The 22,140-nt window shown below is 50.5% G+C and overlaps 1 protein-coding gene across 1 annotated transcript in view; it reads left to right on the top strand.

Annotated features, from left to right (window-relative positions):
* Eya2 (EYA transcriptional coactivator and phosphatase 2) overlaps nt 1-22,140 on the top strand; it is a 181,151-nt gene that overhangs the window by 137,943 nt on the left and 21,068 nt on the right. Inside the window, exon 10 of the mRNA XM_020163953.2 lies at nt 21,716-21,805. Coding sequence (XP_020019542.2) covers nt 21,716-21,805 — 90 coding nt within the window. The remainder of the gene's footprint in view (nt 1-21,715; nt 21,806-22,140) is intronic.

Genomic DNA, 22,140 nt, shown 5'->3' on the forward strand with positions numbered 1-22,140 from the left:
CCACTCGCCCCAGCACCCCTGGCTGAAAAGACTTTCTTTCCCACTGAGTTGCTCCATACCGTATCAAAACTCAAGTGACCACTCGTGAAAGTGTCTTTCTGCACCCTTGATGACTGCACCTTCACAGGAAGTTTTGGAACCAGGAAGTCTTGGTCCCCACTTTGTTCTGTGACTGGGCTTGACCTTTGTACTGGTGTCTGCACCAGGCTTCTGCACGGCCTTGGCACCTGTCCCTCTGTCTGCTGGGAAAACTCTTGTCCCCGATTTCTGCACTGCTCCCCCTGACTTTATTCCAGAGCCTCCCAGATTTCCCTTATCAACAAGCCTGTAGCCCCCGGCAGGTTCCAGCCATGTTATTCCTTGTCCTTACACACATTTGAAGGGAGGGGCGAGGGTACCTCAGGCACAAAATTTAAATGGGAGCCCCAAAACTGAGTCAGCAAGATAAGCCACATTGCAGCTCAATATTTTAAAAATCAAAATTAATGCCAAAAAAATTTTAAAAATCAGGACTGGGCGTGGCTTAAGCAGTAGAGCACCTGCCTAGCAAATGCAAGGTCCTGAGTTCAAACCCAGTGCCTCCAAAAAGAAAGAAAATGACGTTGAAATAAAGGCAAATGGTGGTTTATTTCACAGCTCTGTGTCATCATGCAAAGGGAACAGTTTCCAGCCAGCCCACAATTCTGTGGCCTGAGTGGTCATTGTATCCCCATGGAACAGGCTTACGAGGGTGACAATGGTGGGGACAGATTGGTCATAGAAGGGCTTTATATGATTTTTATTCTAACAATTATATTAGCTCATTCATTTGATTCAAAATCTGGAAAACTGTTTTGATACGTGGTCCAGGCTCAGTTTTCTACCTGCCACAGGCCCAGCTGAGAGCCTGGCAGAGCCCAGGAAATGTCTGTTGACTCCGTGACTGTTAGCAAGGAATATCTTTTATTTTTTTGGTGGTGGTGCTAGTGCTGGGGTTTGAACTCTTGCTGGCTAAGCAGGTGCTCTACCACTTAAGCCAGGCCTCCAAACTTTTTGCTTTTTAGTTTGTTTTTCAGATAGGGTCTCAAGCTAACTTTCCCCAGGCCAACCTTTGTCAGTGATTCTCTACCTCTACCCCCCAAGTAGCATGGATTACAGGCATGCACCACCACACCCAGCTCTTCGGGGAAATGTCTTACGTGTTTGTAGCAGGGAGAGATCACAACCCAAGCATGGCATGGAATTCTGTTTGTCTGTAATGGGAGCACAGCCCTTAGCAGTTTCCTCCTTGTTCAAGCAGCCCCTGGGAGCTAGGCACTGTTCTAAGCACTAGAGATGCAGCAGGGACCAATTTGATGGAAAGCTCTGCCCTTGTGGCATTGATGTCTTCAGGGAGAGAAGACAATAAACAAATAACAAATTTGAGAGCAGTGGTGCACACCTGTATTCCTGGCATTTGGGAGATGCATTGAGTTTGAGGCCAGTCTCAAAAAAAAGAAGAGAAATACAGACAGAAAAACTAAATTATTAGGGGAGGGATGGGGTACATGAAGGGGAAAGTGGCTGAAATTAAATTTGAGGAAAGGTCTCACCGAGAGCTACATTTTGAAAGAGCCCTGAAGGAAGTGGAGGAAGTGGCAGGCGCAAAGACCCTGAGGCAGAAATTGGCCTGGTGAGCCAAAGGACCAGGAAGCCAGTGAGGTTGGAGCTGAGTCACAACTCAGCTGGCTTTTACTGAAACAGGATGGGGGGAGTTGGGGGCAGAAGATCAGGGTCTCAGCCATGTTTCTAAAGAAGCCCTCTGGCTGCTCCCCAGGGAAGCAGACCGAACAGAGGCAAGGCTAGAAATATTAAAAGTCACTGGATGAGCTTTCCTGCCAGACTGGGCACTCTGAGAGCACACAACCCTGGCTCTCAGCATGGGGCCCGGCACCCCCGCTGGGCAAATATTTATTGAATGAAGAAAAAGAAACAGCTAACAAGTGGGGAGTTTGCAGCAAACAGCAGAAGTGAGATTCCTGGTGCCTGCTCTCCAGGGAACAAATATCCGTGCATGTGACAGGCAGGACCTGCCAGCATCCATCCAGCCTGGCCTGGTCACCCAAAGCATGGCCCACTGCAGGGGTCTGCAGTGGCCGTGGCGTGCTGACCAACGGTCAACTCTGGGCCAGGGCCACTGGCAGGTGGGGAACCTGGGCTCCGCCTCTGAATGACAAGTGATGAAGACCTGTGCTGACAATCTTGCAAATGGAGAGTGACAGCACCAGATAAGGAGCTGAAGGAGGTGACAAAGGGGGTGGGAGGGCACAGCAGGGAGTCCCACTGAACTTTGTAGGCATTTAACTTCCATAAAAAATGAAAGCTGAAAGAATAAATGGTTTAACCTGTTAAACCATTTATGCAAGAAATGCAAGGACAAGTTATGCAAGACTGCAGAGCTGTGCTGAGCACAGAGATTAGCCACCGGTCAGAGACAGAAGTGTCCTCGAGGCTGAGACAGAGCAGGAAGACTTTCCGTAAGAGGAGACATCGACAGGTAAAAAAGGAAAAGAAACCACCACCCTGTCTGGGAGTTTGCAGGTCCCGGGTGCATTACTTCACTCAAGCCCACCACTGCCTTCAAGTGGATCAACCAGGAATTATTGCTCCCTTTCTTATTCGCAAAGAGGAAACAGAGTCAGCGAGCAGCTACACAAGTTAGATTTCATAGTCAAATCCAACAGTGCCAACAAATAGCCAAGTAACCGCAAGCGATTGAGTGGGAGGGGAGGAGGGAGAGTGTGGGCTCCCGTGAACAGAGCCAAAGGAGCGGCACCTCCTTTCCTGGCTTTCCGGCCACTGTTTCAACCTGGGATTTTTCCAGCCCAAGGTGCGGGGACTGATTGGCCAAGCCTGGGTCCTGTGCCACCTTTTAGCTACAGGAGGTCAGACACCTGGATGAACATCTGCTGCTTACCTGCAGTGGGAACGGGCAGATGACCACAAGGAACCCACAGGCTGCTGGCAGAAAGGGGGGAAAGAATGAGACTAGTGACCCTGGTGCCAACTGTGGGAGCCTGGCGCTCAGAGACTAGTCCAAATCACTCACTTTTACTCAGGCACTCCAACACCCCCGGGAGACGCCCCCTATGGGAACCACCTATGCTGCACGGCACTCCTGCCCAGTCTTTTGTGGCCTCGCTGGTTTCCAAGGGGACAGCCCTCCTGTGACTGCAGGTTCTAATCAAATGGAGCCGCAAAGATCCACAGTAGTGGTGACTGCCGTCAGCAAACATCCCCTGGCTTTCACCTCTAACGACCATCCACCATCTCTCTTTTTTGGTGGGACCAGAGTTTGAACTTAGGGCTTAGCACCTGCAACACAGGCTCTCCAGTCCATTTCACTCTGGTTATTTTGGAGATGGAGTCTCATGAACTATTTGCCTGGGCTGGCCTCAAACTGTGATCCTCCCAATCTCAGCCTCCCAAGTAGCTAGGATTCAGTGTGAGCCGCCAAACCAGCTTATTTCTCCTTTTGAGACAGGGTCTCACTGTGTAGCCCAGGTCCCCGCAGGCTTACTGAACTGTATCTTATCCTAGGCGGTGTGCAAGCAAGATATAAGTCCTAGATTCCCAGGGTGTTGGCTTTGCTTGGGTCCCTGCAGCCATCACCTCTGTGTCCTGAAGAGGCTGGGTAGACAGGGCTTGGCCAGAACTTGGCTGTTCAGTCCCCAGCCACCGTCCCTCTGCCCCTTCCAGCCAGCCACAGCCCTTGTCCCCATCGGTTGCTACTCCATGATTCTATCTCACATTGCAGAATCCAGCACCCAGCGCCAGGCCATAGGCAATGTGGCCTGTCGTGCCTGCTTTACAAACTGAGAAGAAATATTTTTTTAAAACCCAGTTTTATGACCCGGCAGTTAAAAACTATTTGTAGAAGTTGCTAAGGTTCAAATCGTCCGCGCCCTCCCTGGAGGACTATTAGTTCAGTCTGTTCTTTTCCCCCTCCCTCCCCGAGATGTGGCTCTAACTCACGTCAGCTGCTCAGACATCTAGAGCTTTCCATCCTTTGACAAACACAAGCCAAAGTGCTTAAGGACATCTGTTTATTTTAGTTCTTTAATGAGAAAACCTTCCAATTCCTCCTGAGCTCAGCTGTGTTTATTTACATTTTCCTGGTCATGTGAGCACCTTGGACGTTTGAAAGCCTGGCAGGCCTCAGGTCTGAATTAAGAGCGGGCCCTACCCAAGCAAAACAGAGTCCTTGGAACTCTATAAAGCAGATTCTCAAAATAAATACTGCCTAATTCACTCGGTAGAGGTGGATTAAGTCAAGATGAACACAATTTGGAGAGGATTTGCTGAGGAAGTTGGCGATTTCTTTCTCCCACTGGGGGTTAGAGCTCGCCCTGAAATCCGTGCCCCTCTCCAGCTCTCCTGCAGTTAAATGAAAGGTATTTGGACTTTGTGGCTAATAAAGAAAGGAGGGCTTCAGTAGGACTTCCGACCCCTGATTATTTTCTTTGCAGGCCCGGGATGGGGGGTGGCTTCCGTGGTCTCTTTGTTCCATCCCGTAAGGAGTCAGCATGGGACACAAACATCTGCAGTTGTCATTTTGGCAGAGGTGGACGGGGAACAGGTTGGAGAGGCTTTGAAAGATGGCATGCCCGTGAAGGGACTAGGTACAGGGGCAATGGGCCAGGGGTGGCACCCCTTGTCAACTTAATCCCTCCTGATGGTGCGACCCCAAGTCCCAAGCAGGGGACTCCAGCCAAGGGCCCTGCGTGTATATTTTGGAACATTCAGGATTATTTTCAATAGAAGTGCATTTCGGTGACTTTGTTGCAAGTACTGTGCTCTGTGTGCGGCTCCCCCACCACATTGCCTGCTCAGGCCCAGGGGTTTCTAGATGCTAAAATCCCCTGATCCCACCCACTTTTCCACCCACAAACTTAGCGAATGCCGAATGCCGTCAGCTCTCCTAGACTTCTTTCATCACCGCTGCACCCCACCTTTCGCTGAAGGCTGAGGGCATCTGAAAGGGGAAAGAGAGGGATTTAGTTCAAATTGTCATTGGGCTGGAGTGAGAAGCTCTTTTGTCTTCCATAAATACAGGGGCTGCGACTCACAATGACACTCAGTGAAAACCCCAGGCGCCAGGAAGCCGGAATAAGGACCCAGTCCCTCTCACCTTAACTATGGGGTGGAGGAGCCCACTCTCCCAGTCCCCACTGTGTTTTTTAATGCTACTTATTCCCCAACAATAGGGTTTTTGAGCTGGTCCAAAAATTGCTGGGATTTCATGGTGAGCCTCTGGTGACAAGGTGTCACTGCTGTGTGGCAGACAGGTGTCAACACTATTGTGTTTAGGGTGGACTTTGACAGGGAAATGGAGGGTGTCCCCTCTTGCTTCCCACACTTCCTCTTCGAGTTTGTGAACTTTTGGCCCACCTGATAGCAGACGGGGAGAGCTTGGTGCCCGTCCCGCCTCAGGGCCTCATTCCAAGTGGAGATGTGGAGTTTAAGGATCCCTTTGAAGACAGCCATCAACCTGTGAAGGGATAAACGAACTTAGAGGAGTCATAAAGTGGAATATTATCCAGCCAGGAAAATGAATGGAGTGTTACCATGCACAACGTAGATGAACCTCAAAAGCATTATGCAAAGTGAAAGAAGAGGACACAAGAGGCACAGCTTTGTCCAAGTCTATGGAGTGACCACACTTGGTCCACACTTTTCTGTCACTTGGCAGCTTGGTGTCCCTGACAGGGCCTCAGCATGCTGTAGGGTGGAATCATTTTCATTGGCACGTCTACTGTGTGAGTTTGTCTTGGTGACAGGAGGTGACCCCAGGTGAGGAGTCCGGCCCTGTGATGGTAGGTTTCCGGGTGTGGGCTGTGTGCCATAAACCGAACATCATCAAAACACAATTTCATTTTTGGTTATTTTTAGGTCTAGTCGCATCAATTTAACAATGAATGAACTCCCCAGAACCCCCCCTCCCCGAGACGACATCAATACAAGCATTACAGACTTGGGTCCGTCCCACCCCAGCTCCAGGATGGCCTGGAGGAGCTGGCCCGGCCTCCCCCAGCTCTCCCAGAAAACACAGAGTAGGGGACACTGCCTTGCCCTGACGCCAGACCCAGATGCAGTCAGCGATGACCAGCACTGCCACAAAAAGTGAGGGAGACGACCAGGTTTTGAGTAGAAAAGTTCATGTTTTGCTGCCTGCAGGAGCCCATGCCTCTGGGGAACAGAGGGGAACTCTTGGCTCATCCTGAGAGGTGGTGTGCGGGAGGGGAGATGTGGTGCCAACATTATAGATGAGCAAAGTGACACCCTAAGAGAATGAACTGTGGCTTTGCTCTGGGATCCAGGAGTGGAGGTGGGTTTCAGTCCTAGGCCTTTGGACTCCATCATGCCATGCCACCCAACAAGGGTCTGATCAGAAATGGACCAACAGCTTCCTGCCCAGTGGGCCCAAAGACAGCCTCCTCCCTCCCTCCCTCCCTCTCTCCCTCCTTCTCTCTCTTCATACCCAGAACCCAAAGGCCCTCTGAGGCCCTCGGCCACCCCATGGCCCACACAAGCCTCAAGCCTTCAGTCCAAGCCCTGCTCCTCCCTGTGCCAGCGTCACATTGGGGCAGAGAGTCCTCAGGCCACACCTGTCTTAAGTGTTCTTTTCATTGCTCTTTTAATTAGTTGCTGGTGTTTAAAAGCAGGTTTCACATAAAAAGTCAGATTCCTGTGCTGTCATCTGTGACAACATGAATGGAACTGGATGACATTGTTAAGTGAAATAAGCCATTCCTATGTGCAATCTAAAAATGCCATTGTCACAGAAGTGGAGACCAGAATGGGTTACAGAGACTGCGTGGGAGGGGGACAGGGACCCAGGAGAGGTTGGTCACTGGCTACAGTGACTTGAGTCCCGAAGATCTGCTGTGTGGCAGAGAGACCTCCGTTAGCCATCATGGGCTGTCTACTTCAGAGTCACCAGAAGAGTGACCTCTCCACAAAGAGGCACTGAACCCGTGCTGACGGACAGTTACATTCTGTGTGTCAATTAGAAGAGGGGGAAGAAATCGGATTTCTGGGTTCTCTTGGAAAACCCAAGACCTGGCCATCCCGAGCCCACAGTCACAAAGGATGACTCCATGGGGCCACCGCCTCCACCCACCCATGGCATCTCCGACACCAGGGCCACCCGTTGCCATCATTCTGCCTCACTCACACCACTGCCTTTCTCTAAGAAGGGAAAACAGAACAGTGAAAGGCTTCTGTATCAGATTTGGAAAATGAAAGACCCACAAGGCTGGGCCATTTGTCATTTACTATGCCAGTAGTTTCTGATAAGAAAAGAACTCACAGTCACTTCAGAGGATAGTTGGTCATGAGTGTGGGATGAATATGGCAGACCTTGGGGGCTGCCTGGCACATGGTGACACTTAGGAAGCTGGTAGAGGTGAGCCACAGGCCTCAGGCCCAGGCCCTAGCATCTGTGTTCTCGCACAGGGCCCTACACAACCTGGCCCGAGGCCCCCACAATCCTCATCTCCTCCTCTTCACCTCCTCCTTGGTGGTCAGGCCTTCCAGACAAGCTCCCACCTCAGGGCCTTTGCACTCCTGCTTCCCTCTATACAAAATGGCCCGACTTCAGACTCCTGAAGGACTTCCGGCTCCCACAAAGCTCAGCGAGGGCTTCCCTGATGGCCCTTGAAACTGTAACACCTCTTGCACACCCTACGCAAGCATCTGCCACCTCCTGACAGGGCACACGATTGTACAGAATGGGCATTCCCCGACTCTAGGTAGGACTGCCACTTTCACGGCGGTACGTGTAAATGGTACCCCTGGGGTGTGCAGTCCTCAACCTGTGCAGCTGTACACAGCAGCCCTGCCATCGAGCATACAAAAACATAGGTTGCTTTATTCATTTATTTTTAGCTATTTTGTTGAGGCTGTGTCCCAGCGCTAGACTAGTGCCCAGTTCTTAGAAGACACTCAGTGAATACTAGTTGAATGAATTGGTGAGTGAGTGAACTTTTGTCCCCCTCAGTTATGTCTCACCTTGGCAGCTAAGTTGGGGCCGTGAGGGGACAGGAGCCCCGTGTCCTAGGGAGTGCCCGGGAGGAGCAGTATGCACAGTGCTCTGACCATGGCCATTTAAGAGCAAGTTGACTTTGCTCATCAAAAGCGGTGTTTGTTCTCTTCTTCCGCCATTCTCGGGGCTCCCTGGTATGAGGTGACAGGGCACTTACCAGCCATCTCTCACACACAACACACCATCACCATGTTTGTGAGTTGTTCAGCACTCTGTAAGCAACATGTCACCAGTGGTCCAGCACAGAGGTCAGCAAAGCACATCCACCCTAGGAACCACAGCCGGCCCACTGCCTGTCTTTGTAAATAAAGTTTTATTGGCACACAACCACACCCATTCATTTACACATTGGCACAGCTGCTGCTTCTACAGCAATGAAGTTGAGTTGTTGCCATGGAGACCGTGCAGGCCACAGAGACTAAATATCTGCTTTCTAGTCCTTTAGAGAAAAAGTTCGCCCACCCCCGTCTAGAGCATGGGCTCTGCGCTCAGAAGTCTCAAGATCAAAGCCAGCTGTATTCAATAGCCACGTCAGAAAGTGGCTTGGCTTGGCTGCCCTGTGCCTCAGTTTCCATGTGTGCAGCATGGGTGCCCTCCTAGCGTCTCAGGGGAGGATTACCTGAGTTCACACGGTCAGGTGCTTAGCGGGGGCTGCTTCACAATGCAAACGAATGTCAGCACTTTGTATGGACCTGAAGCTTTCAAAGCACTCTGCTGGCGGCGTGTGATGTCCTGTCACGGAAGGGATGCTGAAGTGTGACCCGTAACACAGTGTCATGGCCCTCGCTGAGTGGAGCAGTGGGAGCTGCTGGGTGCCAGCTGTACCCACCTGTTCTTAGCTTGTTTTATTTTCTTGTGGCGCTGGGCATTGAACCCAGGGCTTCGTATGTGCCAGGCAAGGGTTCTACCACTGCCCAGCCCAGCGCAGTAGTTCAGGAGTTCACTGACACATGGGGCCCCTGTGTACCACGCTCCTTGTCCCCGGACAGTGACTCACAACAGGGCAATCTCTCATCCAGCCTTTCCACAACTGTCCCATGTTAGCCCTGAAAGTCCCCTACCCTGGGACATCCCCAAGTCCTGGACAGGCCAAGATGACAGTCACTACTACTCCAGTTGCTAACTCTGTCTATCCACTTAATTCCTTTCTCTTTTTCCTTTACCTTTACATCCTAGTAAGTTACTTGCAAAGCCACTGGCTGTCTGTCTCCATCTGAAAGGACTTTCTTCAAAGGATAAAACAAATCTAAGAGGCCCAGGGGCTGCATGAACCGCAAAAGGGGCATGGGAGGAGCACCTGGTGCTCCCTGTTTGGCTCTTGTGATACAGTGATGAGGGAATTTCTCCTGCCATCTTTGGGTGGAGCTCTTTTTAGTGTAAATAGCTCCATTTGCTGAGCTCAGAATAGCCTTCCTATGTTCTCTGATCTTTGAAGGCTGAAAAAGCTAAAGTTTGTTGAGGTTTTTGGCTTCACTCTTTAAATATGTGAATCAACCTGTTTTTTCTTTATAACCAGCATTTGCTTGTCTTCCTCTTTTTAAAAAGTTTGTTGTCTTTTTTTTTTTTTTTTCTCAACAAGCTGACCTGTTTTCCAGGGGTTTCCAAGTAATTAAACCCAATTAAAACCATTAAAGTCTTTCTTTTAATGACAACTTTATTAGGGAGGAGAACTGGCAAAGGTCTATTGTGTGTTAATCTGTTCCTCACCTCTGGCTGACACTTGCAAGAGATTAAATGCACAGAAGAGGGAAGCTGGTTTAATGAGTAGCTTTAATTAATACTTTTCTTCCTGGTGGCTGAGTAATTATTTGCTCAGCTTGTAAACAGCTTCTTGGCTGGGGCTTTTAAAGGCCCAGTTGGCCTGACTGGTGTGGTGGTTTTAACTAGTTTGTGTACTTGGGTGTCTTTTCTTTAAAAGCAGAACAGGGAGGAGAGCCCCATACCAGTGCATTGTCCCGAAGTTATTGTCCCAGGAGAAAAGCCAGGTGAAGGCGGTCAGCAGGCTGCTGTGTTTGTCAGCTGTCTCAGAGTGTACATGTCCTCCACCCTGAGCTGTGAGCCCAGACAGGATCCCAGAGACACAAAGGGCAATCAGCACTGATAGAAGACAGGGCAGGGATCAGGCAGTGCCAAGCCAGTGCCCCCCACACCTTCCCTTCGAGAGGCATCTGTGCAAATGATGATGGGGCCAGAGAGGCCTCAGAGAAGTGATCTGTGGATGCTAGCCAGTGCCAGGACCTGCTGGGGACAAGGAGGGCCTTCTCCAGCCCCAGCATGGCCCTCCAAAAGCCCACTTCTGGGAGGTGGCACCACGGGATTAAGTGACCTGCCCTGAGTCACCTTCTAGTAGTGAGGGAAGGGCCCAAGGTGCATCCTGATGCCTGGGTGCAGGGGTGGCACTTAGCATGGTTCCCTAGAGATGGGAGAGAGGCACCTCCCATTCCACTGTTTGTTCTTTGTAATTTCACTTGTTGCCTGAAGGCTTCACTTAAGAGGTTACCTTCCTAATACTAAGGACCTCGGTTCATCATTCAAGGTCGTTTACAGCTGGGGAGATTTGGCCCCTCAGGGCACATTTGGCTACGTCTGGAGACCTTGGTGGGAAGTTGTCTGTCTGGTGGATAGAGGCCAGTGAGGCAGGTCACCGTCCTACAAGACAGGGACAACCCCACAACAAAGAGCTGTCAGGCTTCAAATACCAACAAAGCCGAGACTGAAAAATCCTGATTTGTAGACTGCTGAAACTTTTCCCCCTGTAGACGTTTTGTAAATTAGCAAAAATAATGTGCCCAAAAATCTCCCTGAAAACAGATCCAGTCCCTTCTTAAAAAAACAAAACGTAATGAACGAACCCATAGAAAGTGCTCACGGTGCCATCAGCAATTTTCGGAAACTCATCGTGACCAGCAGCTACTGGGGAGGTTGCTGTGCAGTCTGCAGGTTCCCAGCACTCAGATGAGCCCAGGTTGGTGGACAGGCTACGGGCTTCCCGCCTGTCCTGGGGACCAGAGCTGCACCCCGGCCCTGGCGAGGACGAAGGAGGGGCAGGCCATTCCCACGCTTTTGTTTAGTTTAATTTTGTGAAAATTGTATTTTGGGGACACTGAATTTGGTGACATTGTGGGTTTAGAGAGCCCCTAAAGTTGGTGTCCAAAGCCAGTCTTCCCACCGCCTCTTCTCTCTGCCAGGGGGATGACAGGAGACAGATGAGTTGGGGGGAGGCTGGGCATGGAGATGGGATGCTGAGCCTTGGGGCGCCTGCCGTGAGCCTGGAGCAGCTGGCAGGAGTCTGGTCCCCGCAGAGCCCATCCTGGGCTGGGGAGGATTTACTAGACGGGTCCAGGAAATGAAAGGCACAGGTGTCCAGAAGCAGTAGGGGAGGCTTCTGCCCAGTCTACCTCCCACCCTCGCCAAGCAGGCGGTCACTGGGAGGGAAGAACCAGAAAAGCACTGGGCCGCTCTGGGGGTGGCTGCCCCCCCAATCCTTGGAAGGCGTGTTCCACGAAGGGAGGCTTTTACGTCTTGCAAAGTTGACTGCAACCCTTACCCCCACCACCAAAAAAGAATATAATCTGCTTATCTTCTTTTCCTAATAAAGCACTTCGTTTTGTGATCTGTTCCTGTGAAGGCCCGTGCAGGGTTCTTGAGTTTCACAGTCCTGGGTCTCTGCCACTTAGCAGTGTGGACCTTGACAAGTCACTTCATGGCTGTGAGTCTGGGGAAAAGATATCTTGAGGAGGACGTGTGGTGGTGTCCATTAAGTTCCTCACGCATCGTGAAAGGACTTAAAGGAGCATCTGCCGGCCCTGCTGTGATCCAGTATGAGGGACATAGCAGCTCCTGCACTTGTGGGCCTTGCAACCTTGCTCCTCCTGGGTGGAGAAGCGCCACCCAGGAAATGCATGAGGCCATTTCAGATCATGACAAAAGCTATGAAGCATTTGTTACAGCAGGGCACTGGTGTGTACAGTGAGGGACGTGGGCATCTTTGGTTATTTTAGATAAATGGGCAAAGATGGTCTTTCTGGCACTAGACATGGGAACTGACATTACCAAGACACCAGCCATACAAGTGAAAGACTTCTAGGCAGAGGGAACAGCAAGTGCAAAAGCCCTGAGGCAGGAGCGACATGGCATAGGAGCAGAGAGTCAGGGTGGAGTGGAGAGGTGGGCAGTGACCAGAGCACACAGGCCACAGAAGGATGTCGGCTGTACTCAGAGGTCCAGGGGATGCTAAGGGAGTTTCCATGGAATGGTTTTGCCCTGACCTTTAGTTCAGAAAGAACCTCTGACTGCTTTGTGGATAACAGATTGTGGGGCAAGGAGAAACTAGCCCTGTTCATACAGAATCCTACACACAGACGCCTTGTGGTCCTTCTCCCTCGCCACCCTGTGTACCATTGATGAACTAAAGGCCCCTTGGAAATAAGGTGAGCGACATAAAGCAGGTCAGGAGCTAAGCACAGGCACACAGCAGGCACTCTCAGTCAGGGGCTCTGACAAGGAGGACTGTTGCTCCAGGGAAATGGCTCTTAAACCTTTGCTCCTGGAGAAGCAGGAAGAAGTCAGGCAATGGCAGTATAGGGCCGAGGTGAATTCCAGGGCAGGGGAGGACAGGGTAGAATTTGTGAACTGCAGGCATTTGGGCCTCTGCCCTGGCCACAGAACAAGCTGGCATTGATTGGGTGGAAGGGGCCTGCTGCCCAGGGTTTAGCATCAGGATTTGAGCTGCTCCAGCTACCAGCCTTTTCTGAGGTGGATTTCATCTCTGTCATACATCCAAAGTCCCTTCTGAAATAAATGCCTGGGCCTGGTGTGGTGGTACATGCCTGTAATCCCTGCTACTTTCTCAGGAGACAAAAGTAGGAGGATTTCAGTCTAAGACCTGCCCAGGCAAAAAAGTAAGACCCTATCTGAAAAACAAACTCCAGCAAAGAGGGCAGAAGGCATGGCTTAAGTGGTAGAACTCTTGCTTAGCAAGCACAAGACTGATACCATGAAAACAAAAAGAAAAAGAGTACAGTTGTGTGCAAAATACCAAGTTAAATTATTATGTGGAAATAATCTAATTGGGAGTAGTTTTCTGTTGGGAAATTCTAGACCTTGCTGCTTTTTGCTAATAATATCCAGGTGCCAGGTGTTTTTGTTTGTTTGTTTGTTTTTGGCAGTACTGGGGTTTGATCTCAGAGCCTCAGCGCCCCCTCTTGAGCCACTCTGCCTGCCCTTTTTTTGTGTAAGTTTTTTTGAGATAGGGTCTTGCAAGCTATTTTCCCAGGCTGGCTTCGAACTGTGATCCTCTTGTTCTCTGCCTCCTAAGTAGCTAGGATTACAGGCATGAGTCACCGGTGCCTGCCTATGTTATATAAAGACACATCACACCCATTTTCCTACAGAGGCCTGGAAAGCCTCACAGCGTGTGTTCAGATGAGGAAACTGAGGCCCCATGGAGGGTGAGCGTCTCCTCCCAGGTGACGTCCTTGGGGAATGGCCTCCCTGGATGTAAGCATGTGTCCTAATGGCTCCATGGTTGATGTTCTGAACCATTTGGCCTCATGGAGACCCTTGTCTATGGCCACCATCATGCACACCTTAGGAACAATGGGGGCCATTGGTAGTGGTCACTTGCAGGAGGCTACTTGCCCCATCAGGCAGCGCTTGTGAGAAACAAAGGGGAGATAGTCGTTTCCAGATCAGCCCCCTCCCAGATGTGGCTGCAGGGTAGGTGTAGGAAGAGCCAGCACGGGAAGAGAAGGCTCTCGGTCCTTCCGAAGCTCTTCCTGGGAAATCTTGGTCTCCCTGAGACAAGTCGAAGCCCTCAAGCCAGCGTTGCTCTGAGCAGTGCCGTGCTGTGAACGTCCACTTTCACATGGACGACATTCACACAGACAGCTTTCACTTGGACATGGCAGGTTGCACAGTCAAGAATCTTTTGACTACAAATGACAGAAATTCAACTCACGTTAATTTAAACCAAAAAGGAAAAGTTATGTGCTCGTGTGACCAAAATCTCTAGTAGACTGTAGTCCCAGTGGGGTGCAGATGCCACTTGAGTCTGGAGGCTCTGCCTGCATGGTGACAGGGCAGCCAGCTCAGCTCCCAGGAGGAGATGGGCCTCTTCCCCACGGTTGCAGCTGAGGTCCTGGGCCAGTTCTCTTTGACTCGGTTTGAGCACATGGTCAGCCCTGAATGATCCCTGTGACTCTGAGCAGGCCTCACTATGAGGTCACCAGCAAGGCCGAGGGGCATCACTGTTTCTAAGAGTGATTCACTGCTCGTTTATGGATGGGGCGCACTGCAGAGAGGTAATGTTCTTGTCACACTGTCACGCTGCCGCCTTCGTTACCCAGTTGGTGTTTTTTAAAGGTGTGACACCGTGTGACTCCCCAACAGCACAAGGACTCAAGACTAAGAAAAGCGGTTATACTCACAGTTACAGTCATTCCAGACAAAAGATGCAGACAAAAAGCGGCCAAGGGGGCAGGTAGGTGGCTGAGTCCAAGAGAGAGCTGGTCCAACCCTCCAGGTGTCCCAGAAGGACACGAGCACTCCACTGCTCCTCACGGCAAGTGTCTGACAACAAGTGCCAAGTGGTGCCATTAAGCCCACTGAGCCTCCGTGGTGACCAATCATACAAGTGTACCACATGGCATGAGTGACCTCAGCTACTGAGACCCCAGCCCCATAGTGATAACCGGCATTGCCCACCAGCCACACGGTCTCGTGGATGGAATGCTTGGTTCAAGGCCTCGGAGCTCACCCACCAGGGGCCAGGGCTGCCCACAGACATTTCTTACAGATGTGCAGGGTGTGAGTGCCACGGACCTGCTGAGCGAATCTTCCTGCACAGCAGACCCCAGATGACATCATCTCAACTATGCAGCTCCGCTGGAGACCCCCAGAGACAGTGGACATCCGGGGCGCATGGATGCCCCAGGGAGCACAGCACATCCCGCCTGTCCAGACACAAAGCCAAGCACCGGAGAAGGCGCTCCCTCAGAGCAAAGTGACCACAGCGTGACAACCAGAGGACCGTGGGATCTGGAGTCATATCAGACCTGAGTTTCAGTCCCCACACCCTCTGCCAAGCTGAGTGACACTGACACAGCAACAGTAATAGTGTAACCGGGAGTCCTAGGCCAGAGGCCCAACTCCAGAGGGCCACATGTCAAGCGTGGCCACTCACCCAACACGCCAAAAAAAGAGATGAATCGTGGTGAGGGACAAAGAAAGGAAGAGACAGAGTGAGTGCTTCAGCCGTCTTCCCGTACAGACGGGAGTTTTAGCTTGAAATAGAGGAAGAACTGTGCTGGCAGAGTGGCTCAAACGGCAAAGCGCCTGCTTAGCAAGCATTAGGCCCTGAGTTCAAACCCCAGTACCACCAAGAAAAAAATAGAGGAAGAATTGGGGCAGGGGATGGAGGCGTGCAGACCTGGCCACAGGTGTGGTCAGTAGTCAGAGGTGACAGAGGTGTGGTCCAATTGCTTGTTACCTCAGGACTGGTCACTGTTGCCTGACCGGGGCAACTTCGTCATCTGTTTTATCCATCAGCCCTGTCCTTCCAGGACTCCAAGGTGGCTATGGCTACAGGTGACTGTAGAGTGAACTTTTGACTCAGAGCATAGGACACAGACTCTTACCCCTGGGGCATTTGCAGGCCAAGTTAGAAGACTGTCTTTAGCAAAAGCACCTGCTAAGTCCCTGTCATAACGCCATGTTAGGAGGAGGTGACAAAGGCTCACATTGCCAACACTTGCTTCACAGTCACTAACTCACTGTTTATACATTTTAATATCACCATACATGGACGCAGGCACGCACATGCACTCGCACACACATGTACACACATGCACGCACACACTCCCCAACTAAAATGTGAATGACGCACTCTAATATTTTGTTGTCTTTTGTAGGGACTGGCAAACTTTTTACATAAAGGGATAAAAAAACATTTTAGCCTTGAAACTCTAGGTGACTGCCCAGCCCTATCATTGTAGCATGAAAGCAGCTATAAACATTAAGTGAGCAAAATGAGCATTGCTGTGTTCCAATAAAACTTTATTTACAAAAACAGGAAGCAAGCCCTCATTCACTGATCCCTGGAACCGGCTTACGTGACTGGGGTCTTCTGAGACGGTCCTGAGTGAGTGAGTGACGATGGCTTCTCTTTACTGAGTGCAATGGGGCTAGAGCCTGGGCTCGGAGCCAGCCTGCCTCTAATCAAGGCCTCTAATCCAGTGTCAGGTGGATGAACTCTCACAATTTATTTAACCTCCACGTGCCTCAGTTTCTCACCTGTAAAAAATGGGTTTACTCGATATGGCAGTTATGAAAATCAGTTTTCAAAGTGCAGGTTATAACGCTTTTAATGAAAGCTTAATGACCAACATTAAAACAGAGGAAGTGGGAGGGTGCCTTCCTTCTCTTTGTCCATGAACTACAGTCTGAATCTCACCGCATTGGGACAAACAGGTCGCAGAGCCATCCACAGAAGTGCTGTGCACTTTACAAACACAGTTCTGATCCATTAAAAGAAGGTTTGGTAAGATCTTGACCTCTTCATTTTGAGAGAAACGCTTGCCTGCTGGCACCTATGGGCTGGGAAGAGGCCTTGTCAACGCGGCTTAAACTGGAGAGCCTGCAAATAGGAGGGTGAGGGAACTCTTGCTGGAAAGCGACTGTGTCCTCAGGCGCCCTAGGGACTTTGAAGCCTCTGAGAATCCCAGCCACTTGTTTCCTTTGTGTTTGTTCTACATCGGGTTGATTTTGTTTCAGGGAGAATTTTTGTTACGCTCTTACCCTCCTCCAAAGAAATGCAGCCACACACCTCGAGATGACTGAGCGACCCACCAACCTGAGCTCCCAATGGCACAAATGATGAAAGTCCTAGGCACCCCCCCTCCTCTAATTAAGGGAATTTCATCAAGATGCAAAATAATTAGATTACAGGGCTGCCATCCAAGGCCACAGAGTCTGCCCTGAGAGCAGCACCAACGCTCAGAGCCTCCTCACACACACACCCCACCAAATGCTGTGCAGCCCACCACGGTCCTCAAAGCCCAACCCCAAGGAATCTGCAGAACATCAGTGCACCTCGGAAAACTCTGCAGTGACTTCATGTGATTTTTACCTTCCCTGGGAGAGAGTCACCCACAAACGCCCAAGACGAAGGCCAACATTCCGCCGGCCCCAGCCCCGTCCAAGGATGAATTTTGAAAAATCTCTGTTCTGGTTTAAATCGAGCTTTGTTTTATAAGCGATCCACGTATGCTGTTGCTTGTTTAGCGAATGAACCGATGACTGTTTTAATACGGAGAGTATGGAATTCTGCAGACGGTGGCTTTCATGTTCATTTGGGCGCTGGATCCCTGGCACTCTGCTGGGTTTACAGAGTCAGGGGCTTTGAAGGGCTACGAGGAAGTGGGTGGGGGAGTGAGGGCTGCGCCCGAACCAGGCACCGGCAAGGTGTTTTCACATGTGCTCTGTCATTTAACCTCTCTGCTCCGTGAAGTGGAAGAGGGATCAGAGTGGATTTGGGGGGTCAGGGCCATGGATGAGCTGGAGAGTGTGGCATGAAGCTCCCGTAGTTTAGGTTGTGTCTGGCTGGGACAGACAGGGGTGACTGAAGCCGCAGGGTGGGTGGTGTGTTTATGGAGTGTGTAGGATGGCACAGAAAGCTTTCTTCCTGCCCTCGCTCCAGATGGACTTTGTATTACCACTGAGAACCCCCCGATTGTTTTTCTCTGTTTCTCGGTCATTGTAACCCTGGAGACGCATTTTCTACTTGGACAAAGTGGTCTGGCCCAGGAAGCATTGTGTTACCTAACCTGGGGACACATGTGCTTTTCTGGGGCTGTAGACTTCCCTGCGCCTGGATTAAGCTTGGATTAACGTCCTCCAAAAGGATTCCCACCTGCCTAGCTTCGAGCCATCTAGTAGGCACCCTGCAAACCCCAAATAAGAGGACTGCTCAGAGAGGATGCAGGGCACTAAAGAGCCTCCAGATATATTTGAGGGTCTTTAATTTTTAAACTTTTAATTGCATAATAAATATTTGAATCTCTTCACATTTAAAATTTTTAGAATATTCTGGCCAGGCACTAGTGACTCACACCTGTAATTCTAGCTACTCAGGAGGCTGAGATCAGAACTGAGGGTCCAGGCCAGCCCAGGCAAAAAAAGTTCGCAAGACCCTGTCTCCTTAGAATATGCTGGACTTGGTGGCACGCACCAGTCATCCCATCCACTGTGGAAAGACTTAAATAGGAGAGCGTGGTCCCAGCCAGCCCTGCCAAAAAGCAAGACCTTATCCAAGCCAAAACCAGAGACCCTAACCAGAGCAAAAAGGACTGGAGGCACAGCTCAAGATGAAGAGCACCTGCCTAGCAAGCTCAAAGCCCTGAGTTTAAACCCCAATACTGCCAAAAAATAAATTAGAATACTTTTGATAACATGAAAATTCATTTTGGCCATCACTTCTAATTCCTGCTCCCTTGATAAATACACAAGTGCCCACAAATGTTACAGTGGCAGTTTTACGTGTTGCCAATAAATGGTAATATGTGATTTGTATTATCCAATCAGGGAGTTTTCCCACTCAATACATTTATTTATTTATTTATTTATTTATTTACTTATTTATTTATTTATTTTGTCGGCACTGGGGTTTGAACCCAGGGCCTCACGCTTGCTAGGCAGGTGCTCTACCCCTTGAGACACTCTGCCAGCCCCGAATCCTTTCTTGGCACGCTCATGTTAACGCCTGGAGCGCAAGATCATTTCTTTCCATTGAGAGTTGGATTTCCATCCTGGGAGTAGACTTTTTTGTCTGGTCTCCTTTGATTAAATTGGCTCAGACTCTCTACAATTTTCTAACAATTCTGTAAGGACATCTTCTGGCATGTCCTCTCCTTCATGAGTGTGAGATTTTCTCTAGGCTAAATAACGAGAAGAGAAATTACTGAATATATTGCCTATTAATTTTAATTTTTTAACCCAAGAAATATCAGTGCATAGTTTTACATTCTTGGGGTTCTATGAAGGAAACATGAAGAACCTTGGTCCTCAGTGACCCTACACCCTTCCTTTCTGCCAAGAGACCACAGCTTTCAACTCGGGCTGACTTTTTTGGAACCTGCCTCCGAGTGTCTCAGTGACTGGCTTGTGTTGCTACCCCTTGGTATTTTTTCTGTTGTTGGCATGATCTCTGATTTGGTGAAATACATCGTAAGAATTTAGTTCTGGGGTGGGGATGTAGCCCAGAGGTTGAGCCCTTGCTTGACATGCACAAGGCGCTCGGTTCCACCCCCAGCACCCCAGAAAAAGAGAAAGCACTTGGTTCTCTCTGCAGCCATCACACACCTGAATTCTTCCTCCAATACCAATGGATGATGACCTTGACTTTATTCGTGCATGGGCTTTGCATTTTATAACCTCGGATACTTTTCCCAGAAAAGCTGTTTCGCACGGTCATTCTGTTCCCTCCCTGTGCCAGCCCGGGAGATGACATTTTTCTGAAGAAGTCCCTTCGGCCTCGGGGCTGACCCGAGGCTGGCGGCTGTCACTTGGTGTGCAGCACTCTGACAGCTGGGCATCCTGACCAGGGCCTGATGACATGCCTGGAAAGAATGCATGTTTGTGTGGAGATGAAATGGTTTGGGGACAAGGAAGCCATGGGGACACCCGAAACCTTCCCATCACACATCCCTTCCCAGGCTCCAAAGGTTTGTTTTCCTCATTTGCTGTCTGTCTTTCACCGAGTTCCCTGCCCGCCTCTCCTGGCCAGGACCCCAAGCACTGGGCTTTGGCTCCTGGAGCACTAATGAGGTGTTTTACCTAATGGCCATGTTTAAAAAGGTTTAAGCCGTTAATTTTTAGAAAAACCCAAACAGGAAAAGAAGCATATGGGGTAAGCGTCCAGGCCCTCCTCAGGCTCCAGATCCAGCCCTCTAGGTACTGCTTAGGACCATGTTTGCTCTGGGGCCAGATTACCTGGGTTCAAATCCCGCACTGGCCGGCTTATGTGGCCTTGGACGAGCTGCCTGGCCTCATGTACCTCAGTTTTCTCTTCCGCAAACCACAGACTGCCGGTGTTCACCTCAGGGACTTGGTGGGGATGAAATGAGGTAACACTCTAAAGCAGTACAGAGAAGGCACGGGATAGACACGGCGAACACCATGTCACATGACTTTTAAACCAGTGGTTCGTACCCGCCACACTGGAAATCAATTGGGAAGTTTCAACTTCCTGGTGGGTGGACCCACCCTCAGTGAGTCTGATTTTGCCAGTCTGGGGTGTAGCCTGGACATCTGGATTTTTAAATGCTTCTCAGAGTGTCACAGTGTGCAGCCAGGGCTGGAAACCTGTGTGCCACCTACTTCCCCCTTGTATCAGTTAGGATGGCTGAGGGTGTGTGCTGCAGTAACGAGCATCCCCCAGTCTCTGCTTCTCAGTCTACTTTTCCCTATGGTACAAACCCATTGTCAGCTGAAGGTCTGGTCCACGGCACCTTTCCCCGGAAACCCAAGCTAACGGGGTGGCTTTTACTTACAACGCAGACAGTCCTGTAAAGTGGGAAGAGTGATAACGTGGGGACCTCCTTGCACTGACTTCGAAGGCCTCTAACCAGACGGGAAATGTCACTCCTGCCTACATACTACTGGCCAAAACCGGTCACATGGTCACACCTGGGCTTAAGAGGGAGCCTGAAGCAGGGGCTGGCGGTCCTTTTCTGCCAAGTGCCAAGTAGCAAATCTTTAGGCTTCGTGGGGTTATGTGGCCTATGTCACTCCTACTTTCCTCCACCATCACACACAAAAATACACTGCTTTAAGAAAATGTAGAAATCCACCTAATTCGTGAGCCACACAGAAACAGATTGGCCAGGTTTGGCCTGGGGGAGGAACATAGTTTGTGGTCCCCTGACATGTTGCACTCTCCTTCAGGAAGAACACGCTCATGGAGAGACCTCAAATATGGGTGGCCAGCCATGCAGTCGGCCACGAGGTACATACGGGAGAGACCGAGGTGACTTACTGCACCGTGTGTTTCACGTGTAACCGCGCAGTGCGGCTTGCTTTTCTTACTTCACACTGTGCGTTCTTGATGTCTGTAGCTCTAGCCTGACTTCACTTCATAACGGTGGCATATTTTCTCTGGCATGGGTGCCCTTGGTGGGTTTGCTTTTATAAGCAATCTGATGTTAGCCAACAGCGATTTTTAAACCAGCAGGAGGAGAAAGGCAGCATCCACACAGAGAGGCGGTTGGAGAGGCAGGCTCACATCTGGGCTCTCTGAGCAGTTTATCCGTAGTCTACACTGCCTTCCCTGGAATCTCCCTCAGAACCAGGGAGCCCATGAAAACAGTCTCCAAGATTCTCCCCAACCCCTGCCAAGCGTTCTGTAAGGAGCGTCCCTGCACCACTGAACCCTACCGTGTCCTTGCGCTGAGAGGGACATTTTGGGGCAATTTGGATTTGAAAAAAGCCCATGGGAATGGCGAAGGACTGGCAGCTAGAAGCTGTGTGCCATTCCCACCCAGACCTCACACAGGGCCATGGTCACAGCCACAGGGGAGTGGGGCAGGGGAGGAGACAGGAGGCTGAGATCGGGAGGCCACGCTTGCAAGGGATTGTCCCTTCTGTTTCCCGCAGGACACCACGACGTCCGTGCGCATCGGCCTGATGATGGAGGAGATGGTCTTCAACCTGGCAGACACCCACCTGTTCTTCAACGACCTGGAGGTTCGCAAGGGCCGGGCTTAATCACCTGCACCTAGTTTTGGGGAGGACGCTGCTTTCCTTTCCTTCTTCCTCTTTTTAAAATGTCTTTTTCTCTTAGAGGCTTGAAACTTACGCTAGCAGCCCCTGAAAGGTTCGGATCTGAGGCTGGCCATGGTTACCGGAAACACACCGCGCTGGCTTCTCCCCGGCCTTCCTGGGCAGCTGACAGGCTTTTCTCTCCAACCTGGGCATGTCCACTGGCGCGCTGGCTAATCCAATGAAGGCGCTGTTGTTTCCTCCTCCTGAAATTCGCTGTTTAATAAGTTTATTAAGGCAAATTAGCGCAGATCCTCCTG

Source organism: Castor canadensis, chromosome 5 (assembly GCF_047511655.1).
Source record: "Castor canadensis chromosome 5, mCasCan1.hap1v2, whole genome shotgun sequence".
Lineage (NCBI taxonomy): Eukaryota > Metazoa > Chordata > Mammalia > Rodentia > Castoridae > Castor > Castor canadensis.